Genomic DNA, 13,350 nt, shown 5'->3' with positions numbered 1-13,350 from the left:
TGGAGAGTAACAGGTGATATGGGTCTCTGCCCCGATAGGCTATGGCGTTTGACGTGGTAAGTAAGTTAGTCGCTCAGCTCATCCCAAACACCAGCTCTTCGATATGCCGCACTTCAATTCGGATCCATCCATCTCATCGCTTCTCAGTACTTTGACTTTGATACCTAACGCCGCCAGAACGCCAACATTTCCAACAGAAAGTAATTCGTGCATCTGTCGCTCGGCGACACGACCCTCCCACCATCGCGTCTCTTCTGCATTCAATTCGATGGTTTTACAGTTGCGCGATACTTCACCAGCTAGGTCACAATCATTCGTTGTCTCCGACTGTTACTTCGACGTCACGGTCGTCGTTCAGCTGATTGGACGGACATTGTGGAGCAACGGGAGCACCCGCGAGGGTACCTTGCTCACTCAACGACCAACTTTTCCTGGAGACAAAACAAGCGTGCCCCATGTCTTCAGCATATGCGCCCACTTCAAACAGTAGCATAAACTTAAAGTTCATGACTTTCCCGTTCTTCGGGACAATTGAACCCTATTCCGTGGCGTACCGTGGGGATCCGCATGTATCATGTAGCACTGGTAATTCTCCGCATTTAATGAAGCAAGCCACAGTCGTATCTTCCATCCATCTCAAGAGTCCCAATCGTAAATCTCCATCTCTTGAAAACGAAACAGCAAAATCACCATGAGCAACCACACCCCAGAAGACCCGGCGACATCTGCCTTGCCCACCTATACAATCCTCCGAGACACAGCGCTCAATTTCATCAGAGCCCAAACACTCGACACGAATTCTCCAGAACGCATGGACTTCGATCTCATGCGTACCTACTGCGCCCCTTCCTTTGAACACTCATGGGGCCACAACTACGCCGTTTCTCTCACCCCGCCTATCCAAGGCACGCATTCTCTCGACGGCTTCTTCTCCCATCTACGATCCATGCTTCCCAGACTTGAATCCTGGAAATCCAATGTCACCGACGTTATTGTCGATCCAGTCAAGATGAAGGTTATCCTGCGGATCAGCTTCATGATGCAGGCGAAAGGCGCGACGGAGGGACAGATAGTGGAGAATGATTTGCTGTGGATGATGGAAATGGAAGAAATGGGTGACGGGAAAGTGGGCATCAAGAAGAGTATGGAGTTCTTGGATGGCGCGGCGGCGGGCAAGTTGAGGGAAATTATGATGGCAATAGCGTAGGCATGTTATGAACGAAAAGAGTGTCTCTTTGCAGTCTTTCATAGCTGTTGTTTATAGACGTTGAGGTCTCGCACTTCTATCCTGACGTACCAGACGAATGCCATCTAAGTTGAGTTGTACCATGCCTGTAACTCCGTTGCTTCCGGTTCAATATGAATATCGCCAACTTTTCTCTCGCTAAAGGTTTGATATGCGTGTCTCGTGTTCAATTATGTCTTCATGTACATCCTGTTCCATCATCTTTAGCCCATCTAGTTGGAGTGCCCATTAGTGTTTCCCTGTCTGACCATCCAGGATAGCAAATCCACCTTTGTGACAACAGCAACGGCCTTTGGCTCGCCATCGACGCGCTCAGTGACAACAGCCGCGCTGTTCCACTCGAAGAACTTGTTCAGATCGCTCAAGCTGGTCTCCTTGGTAATCTCAACAAACTCCCTTCGTCCCTTCTTGCCACCCTTTTGTGTGTTCTTCGCGTTGTCGCCGTCAAGCGAGAGGCGTCCAAGATCCTTTACGACCTCGTTCAATTTGCGGAAATCGAACATGACCTCTTCGACGGGCGACTTTGGTGTGGCACGACCGGCAGCGATGTAGGATAGCAAGTTGCCGAGGGTCACTAGACCGACAAGACGCGCCTTGCCGCCGGAAGAGTATGTGCTAACGGGAAGTTGGTCGAAACCCTTCTCACGCATTGTTTCAATGGCTTCGCTGCAGGGCGAGTTCGAGGGAACGGTGGTAACGGGCTTGAGTCGTAGGGAAGCGATGGTGGCGCCGTGGAAAGCGTCGGCCTGCTTGGTGGTGGAGAGACGACGAGTGTTTGCGCCGTTTGTGTTAGGTGTTAGAGGGGGCGTAGGGGGGAGAAGGTCGTTTGCTGCAAGCCAGTCGTCGTCGACGAACTATGATACGTTAGTATGGCAGAACAGTAGCATAGGACGAAAGATGACAAACCTTGCTAAGGTAGCTTCTAATGCTGTCGGGGAGGATGACGACGACAACATCATCGTCGGTGAGGTCCATGTCTTTCGCGGCTTCGACCATGGCAGCCATCGCACTACCAGACGAACCACCGCAAAGAATGCCCTCTTCAGAAATCAGCCGGCGCGCGTACAAGAACGATGTCCGGTCGTCTGTCTTGTACCACTTGTCCACAATCTTCTGCTCCAGGACGTCAGGGATGAAGTCGTATCCGATTCCCTCAACCTTGTAGCCCTCGTTCACACGTTCGTCGTTCAGGGTCGCAGGGAGTGCGAGTATACTGCCGTGTGGGTCGGCAGCGACAATCTTGACATCCTGCTTGTGTTTCCTCAGACCGCGCGCTAGGCCTGTGATCGTGCCTCCAGTTCCTGCACCAGCAACAAGACAGGTGATCTTGCCGTCGGTCTGTGTCCACACCTCCTCGGCTGTGCCGCACTCGTGCGCGAGCGGATTGTCGGGGTTCGAGTACTGGTCGAGGATATGCGCGTTCGGGATCTCCTTGACTAATCTCCTCGCGACGCCGATGTGACTTTCGGGGCTATCCCATGCCGCACTTGTCGGGGTACGAATGATCTCGGCTCCGAGCGCCTTAAGAACCGCCACCTTCTCGGGACTCATCTTCTCGGGAAGTGTGATGATGGTTCTGTATCCCTTTACCGCACCCACCAAAGCCAGCCCAATACCCGTGTTACCAGACGTAGGCTCGATGAGTGTGTCACCGGGCTTTATGCGACCAGACTTCTCAGCGGCTTCGATCATGCGAAGCGCGATGCGGTCCTTGACACTGCCGCCGGCGTTGAAGGCTTCGACCTTTACGTATACGGTGGCACGGATGCCCAGGGATTGCGGAATCTTGTTCAGGCGTACGAGGGGCGTGTTGCCAATCTGCTGCGTTATGCTGTCCATAACCACAGGTGGGATGGCGGGGCGCGTCTTGGTAGACATGGTGGCGGTATTCGTGTGCTGAGGCGTGTATGGATGCTGGAGTATGTATAGTGAGAGTTTCTGGAAGTATAAGTAAAGAGAGTACCCGCACGTCAAAGGCGAAGAAGATGTCGTAATACGGATGCAAAGTTGTCGCGCAGAACAAACTCGATGGCCTGACCCGCAAATAGCCGCCGCGCTCAAGCCACCGCTAGTAGATCCTCACAACGCCAGCCGGATACGCTCAATCGCCACCTTCACGCCGTCGCCGCCACTGTCAGCTGCCTAGGCACGTGGTGGGTATGCATAACATCCATGAATCAGCATCTCGGTAGCCTATCAACCGTCAACATGGTGGCAACTGAACCTCAAGCACTCATCACTTCTATGCCTGTTCATTTTGGTGATATTCTGACATCAACTTAATTCGATCCATGGCTGCAAGATGGAACCACGAACAGCTCTCTGCCATTCTCAGCTCTACTCGACCAGGTCTGAACCGAGCTTCTGTTGATCCTTTATTTCCAAGTCTATCCCGCGCCGATGAGGAGGCTATCCGCGACGTAGATCCATCATCCACAGAAGGACACATACTATGTACTTTCCAAGATCTTCTCACTCACCGAATCAATCCCAGAGCAGCAGCAGATATGCTTGGTTCACTGACTTCAGCTCATTGCTCCTCGTCAACACCCCATGATGCGAGCATACTCTGGGGCGCCATATGCCATCGTGGCGAGACATGGCCGGAAGCAGAACTGAGGATATTGGCCGACTTGGTGGTGGAGCTTGCGAGCTTGTCATACCCTTTACCAGAGTATTCGTACGATACAGATGAGCCGGTTCAGGGCACCAGTAGCTTTGTGGACTTACCTGGCTTCGGTCATGAGCTCGTGGGTTATTTGCAAGGTATGGACATGAACAACCGCCGTGCTGAAAAGTCTCAGAAGCTGACAGTTTTCGGTCCAGGTCCAAAGTGCTATAGCTTGCAGTTCATGACCTCCGAAGCTCGCAAAGACGCGACGTTGAGGACGGCTGAATCAATGACGGAACGCATTGTCAGTGGTGATGTCGTCCTAGCTGTCAGAGATCTTTACAAGAACATCAACACGTTCGCTGCGCTTCTTAGCTGTTACCACATTCGAGGTGCACTGCCACAAAATAACATGGACTTTCGTGGCATGGCATGCTATCCAATTGTTGGTGCCCTGGAACACGAACTCAGCCTCAATGAAGTGACGCAGCATTTCGATGGCTCTGCTACCATACCTGACCAAGACTGGGCGGCTTTCAGGTCATCGCAGCCTAGCATAGACCTCCCAGCAGCTACACAATGGCTGTCACTCCTGGGTCACGATCTTTACGACCGTGTGATGGACTTTGTAGCGCCAGTCGGTCCTTCGTGGAGGGCCAAGGGCGGCGAAGATAGAATTACGGTGAAAAGATGGCAGTTCTGGCAGAATAGACTGCGGTACTTTGCCTCGAGCGATACCATTCTGGGCGATGGAATCAAAACTGCATGCAGACAAGCAGCAGATCGCATGGACGAGGTGACCTGAATGAGACACCACGGTACTTAGTACTGCGCTAAGTGATCTGAACAGGCTTTTGCTAAAGACAATTTATGCATTGACCAAGCGGTAAGCTTATTATCGATCTGCTTCCCAATTTCGATCTCTTCGTCCCGCGTGCAACTACGAAACTTAGATCGGCCGCGGCCTGCTCTTACTCTTGACAAGGAGTTCGGCCTAGCGGACAGTACGATATACCAACTAGTACTCTGTGCTTGGATCTCTCACCCCGCAGCTAGGGTTGATCTCGCAGGGCGAAAAAGAAGGGGGGGTTTTTGCAAATGAGTGTATTGGGCTAGATTTTCTATGAAAGTAACGCGGGAGACAACACCAAATCCAGGAAACAGAGACTGAACGCTACCAAGACACAACAGCTAGATCCGGCGTGCATCTAGCCGGCGCGGAAGTAAGGAAAATGCTGGAGAACAAAGGAAATCATCCATACCACCGAGAAGACGAGATGTTGCAAAGAAGTTGTTGGGTTGCATCACCATCAAAGGCATCAGCAGTGTTGCTGAAACGAGAGGATCAGAGTACCAAGTCCAATGGGTCGCCCTCACTGACCTGTTTGTCCTCCGACCTTTTGAGCAGCACGGATGCTTCATACTCGGTTGTATCCTGTGAACATGTAAGCAAAATTTTCGGAGCGTGGGTGATAGAATTACCTCATCATATAGTCGCTCCTTCGTCAACTCGGCCCAGACACGTTCGCCCATGTCCTCCATAAATTTTGGACCGTTCGGGTTCAGGAGATCGAGCTCATGAATCTCTGTCTGAAGAGGCTGGGCTAGAACACCGGCTGTCCTTGGGAAGACCTGAGTCTTCTCAGGCAGTTTGACATATGTCAAGGGGAAGTAGCAGCCGCGCCCATCACCCACGAGAGGTAGATACTGGTGCTCGATCTCGTTGCCGTCATTGTAGTCTACATCTGCGTCAGTTACTGTGATTCATCGTCGGTCTCATGAAACAAGACTTACTCTCTTCGAAATATTCGTAAACAGTCTGGACTTCCTTATCTTCATTGTTCGCCTTGTTCTTGCTTTTAACTGTCACTTCGACAGCCTGGACGACCTCACGGATCGGGAACGGTTTATACCATGTTTCGATGCTTCCTGCCGTAGTCTTTGATTTGGTAGCGGAGTAGTTGCGCTGAACTTGCAGCCCGATCAGAAGGTCTTCGATAGCGGGTTGCAGACGGTCAATGTTCCCGGCGTTGATCTTCTCGCCAAAAACATCCAACAGTACCTTGTACATACTGTCATATGTAGTTGGCAAGGTACAAGTGAGGTCGAATGTCAGGTGCACCAGTTTCTGCCTGAGATTAGTCGATAGATAGTTGCGTATGCGAAGTGAGTAAGGTGAGTGGCTCGATCGATGCGGATCATCTGCAGGGGAAGGTGTCTGTGTTTCATTGCCCTGATGAGTCGCGCATCCTTTCACCATCGGTGTTATCGCTTTGCTCCCGTTTGGAGTACTATGGAAGGATTCGCCGGCCATACGGAGCATATTGGAGCGCGGGAACATAGTGGCGTGACGCTTCTGAATCAGAAGACCGAGACTTTTGTAGTAAAGCTTGCGATCTTCTTCATCTTTGCCTTTCAACACAAAACTATCCATGGTACTGCACTTCATCGGCCGTTCAATGGGAACATCTTTTGAGTTTTGGGGGGCTTCGGGGAATTTGATTTTCAAGGGTATGTCACCCGGGCGAACGCTCTTCCAGAAGTCTTCGTCCCGCATCGAGTGACATGGAATGATGAGGTGAGATTCGTAGCTTTTCCCGTCTGGCTTTTTGTTGATAGCAGCGATATTCTTGAAATACACGAAAGTGTCGTTGAACAGCTCGGTCCACGCGGAGTCTCGATGCTTCTGAGCGTACACATAGCCGAAATCTGGATCACCATTGTCGTCAATTTTCTTCAAAAAGTAGAACCTTACAGGAACAATCAGAAGATCGGGTAATTCCTCTAGACGGTAGGTAAGGCGACCAAGCACGGTCTTGGAGGATGCCTTCCATGCTTCGGCGTCCGACTCGGCCTTTCGTGCTCTCTTCGCAGCCTTTGACTTCTTCGCCATTGTTCGTATTGCTGTCTTGAGTCCGGATTGGTGAAATATCGATGGAAGGATGAGACGCCGGTGCGATGGTGAGCACTATTGGGTTGAACCACTCACCCTCTTATACAAAGTCTTACTTTCTATTCCCGCGCTTGCCTCCAGTCATTTGGCCACGATGAGCAAGCTCACGCGCTGCTTGCTCAATCTTGGGAGGTCATGTCGACTGGTCATGATACCAGTTACTCGGTTCATTCGTGAGCTTGCCTCGGAACAATCGTGTAACGACATACGGATACATCGAATAACAAGATAAACAACAAATCCTGAGTGGTTTTTGCTCTGCATGAGGCGAAGAAGAGCAACTGTTCTAAGACGTGCACTGTCAGATGTTAAGGATATCACTCTCCTAATTCTATGCGCTTGGAGGCTGTAATAGACGTAAGTTCACTTCGGTCTCGAAGGAAGAGGCAGTCAGGCCACGAAAACCTCACGACTTCAAAAGTGCAACAGCAAACTTGATGATCTACACGCGTTAGTCATGACCTTGATCAAGGTGACATGGACCTACTAATTCCATTATTCAACGAAGGGGGTATCGATGTATAGGTACACGCTCGAGCCTCGATCCATCCTACCCTCTGTGGCCACCTGTAGCTTCTTCAAAGCTGTTCAGCAATCCACTGCCACCATTGCTCCACATCAGCGCCCTCCTTACCCGCCTGAACATTACCCCCAATCACAGTCACACTCGTCCCGCTCTCTCTCATTTGCTCAAATGTGAACATGCCCTCGCCGCCCTCACCCAGCCACTCCTTCTCCTCGTCTACCTCATCTTCGCCACCATTCAACGCCGCACCTGCATCGCGAAGCGCCTTCGCCCTGTTACTCCTGACCTCGGTGATTGTCTTCTCGAGCGAGTTCTTGACAAGGTTTGCGGGCAACGCCGTGAAAAGATCCATCTTGTTCGCCGCAACAAGGACAGGGATCTCCTTTGGCCCTTTGCTTGTGGTAGCGTTGGTGTAGCGTTTCTGTAGCGAGAGGAGGATGTCGTGAAGGTACTCTCCGGCCTCGTTCAGTCCTGCTTCGTCGCCTAGTTGAGCGGCGTCGACGACGAATATTATACCGCGGATGTTCTTGGGGTCGGCAAGCTGGGAGGTCGCATAGTGACGGAGCTTGCCATGGCCAGGCGTGTCGAGGAGGAGGAAATTGCGAGAGCGCTCGAAGGCTGGATCGCCTGGTGAGCGGTAGTGCGATGACGCGGGGACGTGTGGGCTGGGGAGGAGAGCGGAGACGGTGAGAGGTGTGGTGGACGTGTGCGTTTGGGTTGTAGCGTTGCGCTCGGCCTGGCAATTGTTAGACGGTACGGGAGCACGGGTTTGGGGGATACGCTACCAATGTCGTAAAGGCCGTCTTTCCACTGCCACTTGGGCCGGCTAGCAGGAAGGTGGGAAGTTGCGCAGCTGCAGCTGCCTTCTTGTAGAGGACGGTATGCAGTAGTATGGGCAGGCAGAGCGCGACGAGGAAGGTGATGAGGATAGTCGACAGGTTTGGGGAGAAGGCTGCCGTGAGCCAGCTGTCCTGATCGTACCACGCCATGGGGACCGGTGTGTGCTGTCGACAGAGCGCCGGATGCGCAATGCTGTCGGATGCTGGATGGAGCGTGTATGCGAGCCGCGTCGGGGTCAGGACGCTTCAGGGTGTCGCGTGGGTGAAGCGATGACGTGACACCGTTCAGCATCAACCAAAGTTTTGGCCGCCGGACCCTGAGTCAAGAAGGGACGCCTGGGCCGCGGGGAACACGGGAGCACGTCCGACGGCAAGAGCTTACAAGAACCTCACGTCTGATCTTCTTTACTCTTCTTTGCATGTGCGAGCACCTTCTCAGATATTCTGCGATGCTGGTCGCTCGTCTTGGCCCGGGCAACGCCCACGTAACCAACATGTACGCCAAAAGTCGCGTCGAGCCATGGCGTCGAGACCCGCCAAACATCACTTTCGGAAATGCTACGAACCATGATAAACGAAAAAGGGCCGCCTGCATTCGACAACTATCACACGCTTTTAAGGCACTACATAATCATACAATAGACAAGGGGCCGCCGTCATTAGCTTGCTCGTGCGCCGTACATCTCCCGTCCCTTCGTAACCGTGCCTTACAGTGGCTACGCAACCCTATAGGATCCTACGTCCTAGCAGATGTTGCATTTTCCTTGTGTGCGTCCTCGATCCTGCGGATCCAAAGCCTCCAAGGCTTTCCATGGCCGTGACCCATTACTCATACAACCATGATTTGCCGTTGCTGCCAAGCTCGCAAGGACAGATGCTGGGGCGCATAAGTCAGAGAGCGCCATACAGAGGCAGCACGAAAGAGATGGATGCGACCGTCGACCTTTTTTTACCTCCATGCGCCATGCACCATGCAAGAAGCATTCGTACTCATAACTCGTAGAATGTGCCCTCACCCTGCACCATCTGCACGTCTCGTAATGCGTAAAGAACACCATCATAAAACAGAAGTGAAACAGAGAAAGACATAACAGCATGGGAACGACGTGTAAAGAAGCTGGTCCCTCCAGGTCATACAGGCAATGACACCGGAGGTACCGCCAGAAGGGGGCAGAATTAAATATGCTTTGTGATGACACACCAAGACATGTACCAAGGTCAACCTGACCAGCAGTTGAGGCATCATATGCCAGCAGAAACAAGGGAGGTCATGTGCTTTCGGCTCAAATCCCAAGGAACGGGCATTGTACACATGTTCTCTGGAATCGGGCCAACACTGAACGTTGTACCGTCGCCAACATGCTCGAAGCCTGCGATGTAGCCTTTCTTGCGCCATGTATGATACACCTCTTCGTGTGCCGTTCTGACCTTGTCTGAGCTGCGGTGTTTTGGGCGTCGTTCGTTTGGGGAGTGGTGCTGGTGTAAGGGCTCGTCGGTGTTCGTGTTGGCAAAGGATCAAGTACAGTAACAATAACAAGGCCGCCGCAAAACCGAGATGTCATCGCGAAGCACCCAAAAATAGCCGTCGTTGGTAAGAGCTTCCCAACTGCCTGTACGAAGTGCAGTGAGGCGGAATTTCGTTCGAGAAGGGAGCGAGCCTCAGTCCATGTTGAGCCGGCCAACATGGTTCATGCAAGCTATGACAGCAGTCTAGTGGATGCTTGTCAATAAGTATGTGCTTGTACGTCGGGATAGTATCCGCGACTGCTCTCCATGCCTTGGAATCTTCCACAGCCTCCGATGTGCCAGCCAGCAGTTGGATACTCATCCTTGATCCTGCGATCGGGTGGCGGTAGAGTACTTTCAAGCTTAGTAGGGATAGTCTCGTAGATGGACGCAGGATAATAAGAATAGTCCTGAGGGGCATCCATCATCTTCGCATCGTCGTCTTCGACCATGTGCTGTTCGCCGCTAACGCCTTCGACCGGACCTCCACTCAGAGAACTTGCTGAGCTGACCGAATGACTGCCGACGGGACTTGGGTCTAGCGAGTACGTGTTACCACGATACATGCTGCCGCCCATTCCAGTCGCACCACCGCCCGACATACCGTTCCTCCAGGCCGGATAGGAAGGTTGGCCACTTGATCCCAGCCCATGATGACCGCCTCCACCGAGGCCAGACCCAGGCGCGCCTCTTGGGGTACCAGCATTGTGTGGACCCTCGTTCTGGTAATGGCTAGGTGACCTGCCACGGACAACGACGGGAGACGACAGCCGGGCTGCGATCTTGACCCAACGGGGCTCGGATTCTCGTGGAGTTTGCACGTTCGCCCACAACTCGACAATCAGATGGTAGTACTGTTGTTGAGCGCGACGCTTGCCATTATTCGCCGTTGCCGACTTGAACTGGATGCGTTCGAATGAATGCTGGTAGTTGCTACTGGCATGGCTCGCTGGGGAATATTGTTGCGACGAGTCGCTTTCGCTCTGCAATGGTAGCTGAGGACCCGGCACGGTTGAGGTTTGGTGAAAGTTACTCAGCCCATATCCACCATGCTCATGGCTCTTTCCCGGTGGTGTTGGGGCCAGTAGTTCCTTCTTCATCGCGAGCTGCGGGCCTTTGTCACGCTTAGGTGTGTGCTGGATCAGCTCGATAGTCTTGCCTGTGGAGCCGTCCACAGCCGCTGCAAGAGATACTGCCATGGACTGTATTTGCTCCGGTGGTTTGCCTGTCTGCTCGAGGTACATACGGGCGTTTGCGATCCAGGGCGTAAGCTGGAACGACACGTTGACAGCGAAATAGTTCCTGCGGTAGCATGTCCATACTCGATCACCGGAGTAGAAGAAGCCCTTCTCGATCTTGGCGTCGATATTGGGTGTCACTGTCGAGCCTTCGCAAGTGATGTTGCCCCATGTCTCCTGTGCGTTGAAAGGCGGCGTCTCGGGTGAGCCTGAGGGCGTCGCATAGGTGCTCGCGTGGTAAGCACCGTTGTAGGTCAACGGCATGGTGGTGGCAAGCACACTCCTAGGAGTGTCAGGTTGGGAATTGTACCGGGAAAGGTCAGCTCGAGGGGACAAGGCGTTGGGATATCTATGCACGCCAGGCGTCCCTGTCGTATAATTGTCCCTTGCCGACGAACCCATGGATGGTGACACAGAATGGCCTAGTCCTGGTGATCTCGCCGGAGGTAACATTGCCGACGAAGAGGGATCGTTTCTATCGCGTAGCTGTCAGCTGTCATGCATCGCTTCGGGTTCTACACGCACGAGTGCGCCACAAAGAAAACCTACAATCGTCGACTCGAAGACATGCTGCCGTAACCACACGTAGTGCTAAAGTAATTGTTTGGTACGGAATAGTGACTTGGGTAAGTGTTTGAAACCGTCGGAGAGAACGTAGTGTACGATGAGTATGCCAGTGCTGATGAGGCGTTGGAGCTTGGCGAGGTCGATATGGAACCAGACCCTGAGTCTGAAAGAGCCACGCTCGACTGGTAGCTATAGAATCAAGTCAGTCAAACTCGCAAAACAGAGCTATCCGGCCAAAGTGATGCCAACGACAACGATGTGTAACCAAGAGTAGGGTGGCACGGTATAAGTCGTCAACCAGACCAGGGGCGGTACGGCATTACCGCTAGGCTTGTCGTGTGATCAATGTGACAGACCAGCCTGTTGGGAAGACCAAGTGCGCCATGCATCCGGAGCGTGTGCGACGACAAGTATGATGGAGGACATTGACTACGTGTTTGTTTTGGGGTAGGAGAAGCCTGAGCCTGGGCTGCACCACGCCATAGAGGCGTCGAGGGATGCAGGCTGGGGGCCACAAGGCTAGGCAGCACCACGGAGCCTGCCATGCCAGCCCGGGAAGGAAACGACCAATGAGAGCATCTACTTACGCACTGTCGGGACGATGTGTACCGTAACGGCCTGTAATCGAGCCCTGGTGGATACCGGTCGCAGTATGTGCTAGGACCCCGTCGCGTCTTAGCTGATCGGGTACGGCTGCGTAGGAGTTATGATGTGCATGCGCACCAATATGCTCGATGCATTCCTGGTCCGAAGAGAAAGGGTTCTCCGATGCCAATGGCAGCGGTGATTGCAGCACTGCTTATCCTGCACGTCAGCCAATCAATCCAGGGCAGCCGGTGTGCTGTTGAACAAGACGTGTGACAATAACGGACAACGTGCACGGATGCGCAATGGAGAGGAGAGAAAGATGCGCGTGGGACGTGGTAGCACAAGCGGCACCGCGATCGGGTGGCAGGACAAGCGTGCGGAACGCACTACAGGAACAGGAACAAATGCAGGCCCACAGTGTGGTGCAGTGAACAGAGGGGAGAAGGCCGATGCACCAACTGTGTTGTGGTGCAATATAAGAGCGCACGCGGGAGGAATGTTGGCCTGGGAAGAATGCGGAGAAGGGCGCCAGCTTATGGCTGGATGTGCAGCGCTTGGGGCGAGCGACTTGGGGGTTTGGGGGGTTGTGTATTGCGCAGGACATGGGTTGCAAATACTTGGGGATTTGGCTTACCTTGATTCATCATTGCAACAGCCAGTGATGTATCGCCGTTCTGCTGAGATCTATCGCAGCGCCTTGTAGAGACACAACAACCCTTGCGAGAGACTGGATCTTACGCCTGACTCTACCACTCTACGCAGCAGTTCCGACAGTCTGGGTCGACTTCGATGGCGCCGGCAGTGGCGAAAGGATTTGCTGCTGACAGAGTTCCGCTGCGGCCGAACTGCTTCGCGCCGTCGCTCGAGACGCGGATTCGATCAGGCGAGGCAGCGAGTCAGCGTTTCGCGTGGCGGTTGCGATGCTAGGCTTCGGGGTGCCGGGCCAAGCGTCAAAGGATGCTGAAAGGGGATGGTGGTGAAGACCGACGACTCGTCTAATTACGCTGTTGGTTCGCTTGAGAGGCAATCTGGGGGGGTTTAGCCGGCACAAGGGCGGGATCCTCGATTAGCTGCCGCTGCGCTGCGCTTCGCTGGGGGCTAGGCTCCGTTAATGCTGATGTTCGAGGGGAGATGCGGCTATTGCGAGCAGACGGTGCAATGCGTATATTGTCCAGCACTGTGGCTCGGTGGTGCGCGCGCTGCACTCTGGTCAATCGGTTCTTCAGCGCTCAGATCTACCGCAAAGCTTAGTCAATGGGCCTGTCATGGCAGGGAC

At 53.3% G+C, this 13,350-nt stretch overlaps 6 protein-coding genes across 6 annotated transcripts; 2 read left to right on the top strand and 4 right to left on the bottom strand.

The window, feature by feature from the left end:
* Nucleotides 1-691: 691 nt before the first annotated feature.
* Nucleotides 692-1,207, top strand: J4E88_005503 (uncharacterized protein; the record flags this gene model as incomplete). The annotated part of the gene is made up of 1 exon (XM_049399139.1): nucleotides 692-1,207. The coding sequence occupies one exon, from the start codon at nucleotides 692-694 to the stop codon at nucleotides 1,205-1,207; it is 516 nt and encodes a 171-aa protein (XP_049254930.1).
* Nucleotides 1,208-1,458: 251 nt separating this feature from the next.
* On the bottom strand, nucleotides 1,459-3,124 carry J4E88_005502 (uncharacterized protein; the record flags this gene model as incomplete). Its single annotated transcript, XM_049399138.1, has 2 exons — nucleotides 1,459-2,100; nucleotides 2,153-3,124. 2 exons carry the CDS (start codon nucleotides 3,122-3,124, stop codon nucleotides 1,459-1,461), a joined length of 1,614 nt encoding a protein of 537 aa, XP_049254929.1.
* An 864-nt stretch (nucleotides 3,125-3,988) lies between these two features.
* J4E88_005501 (uncharacterized protein) lies at nucleotides 3,989-4,662 on the top strand (the record flags this gene model as incomplete). The annotated part of the gene is made up of 2 exons (XM_049399137.1): nucleotides 3,989-3,996; nucleotides 4,089-4,662. 2 exons carry the CDS (start codon nucleotides 3,989-3,991, stop codon nucleotides 4,660-4,662), a joined length of 582 nt encoding a protein of 193 aa, XP_049254928.1.
* Nucleotides 4,663-5,202: 540 nt separating this feature from the next.
* J4E88_005500 (uncharacterized protein) lies at nucleotides 5,203-6,750 on the bottom strand (the record flags this gene model as incomplete). The annotated part of the gene is made up of 3 exons (XM_049399136.1): nucleotides 5,203-5,292; nucleotides 5,340-5,596; nucleotides 5,652-6,750. The coding sequence occupies 3 exons, from the start codon at nucleotides 6,748-6,750 to the stop codon at nucleotides 5,203-5,205; spliced, it is 1,446 nt and encodes a 481-aa protein (XP_049254927.1).
* Nucleotides 6,751-7,388: 638 nt separating this feature from the next.
* J4E88_005499 (uncharacterized protein) lies at nucleotides 7,389-8,325 on the bottom strand (the record flags this gene model as incomplete). Its single annotated transcript, XM_049399135.1, has 2 exons — nucleotides 7,389-8,072; nucleotides 8,122-8,325. 2 exons carry the CDS (start codon nucleotides 8,323-8,325, stop codon nucleotides 7,389-7,391), a joined length of 888 nt encoding a protein of 295 aa, XP_049254926.1.
* A 1,574-nt stretch (nucleotides 8,326-9,899) lies between these two features.
* J4E88_005498 (uncharacterized protein) lies at nucleotides 9,900-11,183 on the bottom strand (the record flags this gene model as incomplete). The annotated part of the gene is made up of 1 exon (XM_049399134.1): nucleotides 9,900-11,183. One exon carries the CDS (start codon nucleotides 11,181-11,183, stop codon nucleotides 9,900-9,902), a length of 1,284 nt encoding a protein of 427 aa, XP_049254925.1.
* Between the last annotated feature and the right edge of the window lie 2,167 nt (nucleotides 11,184-13,350).

The sequence above is a fragment of the Alternaria novae-zelandiae genome, assembly GCF_023758075.1.
Source record: "Alternaria novae-zelandiae strain BMP 2774 chromosome Unknown scaffold_10, whole genome shotgun sequence".
NCBI lineage: Eukaryota > Fungi > Ascomycota > Dothideomycetes > Pleosporales > Pleosporaceae > Alternaria > Alternaria novae-zelandiae.
Note: the sequence above shows the minus strand (reverse complement) of the source record. Positions and strands in the feature narration are given on the sequence as shown.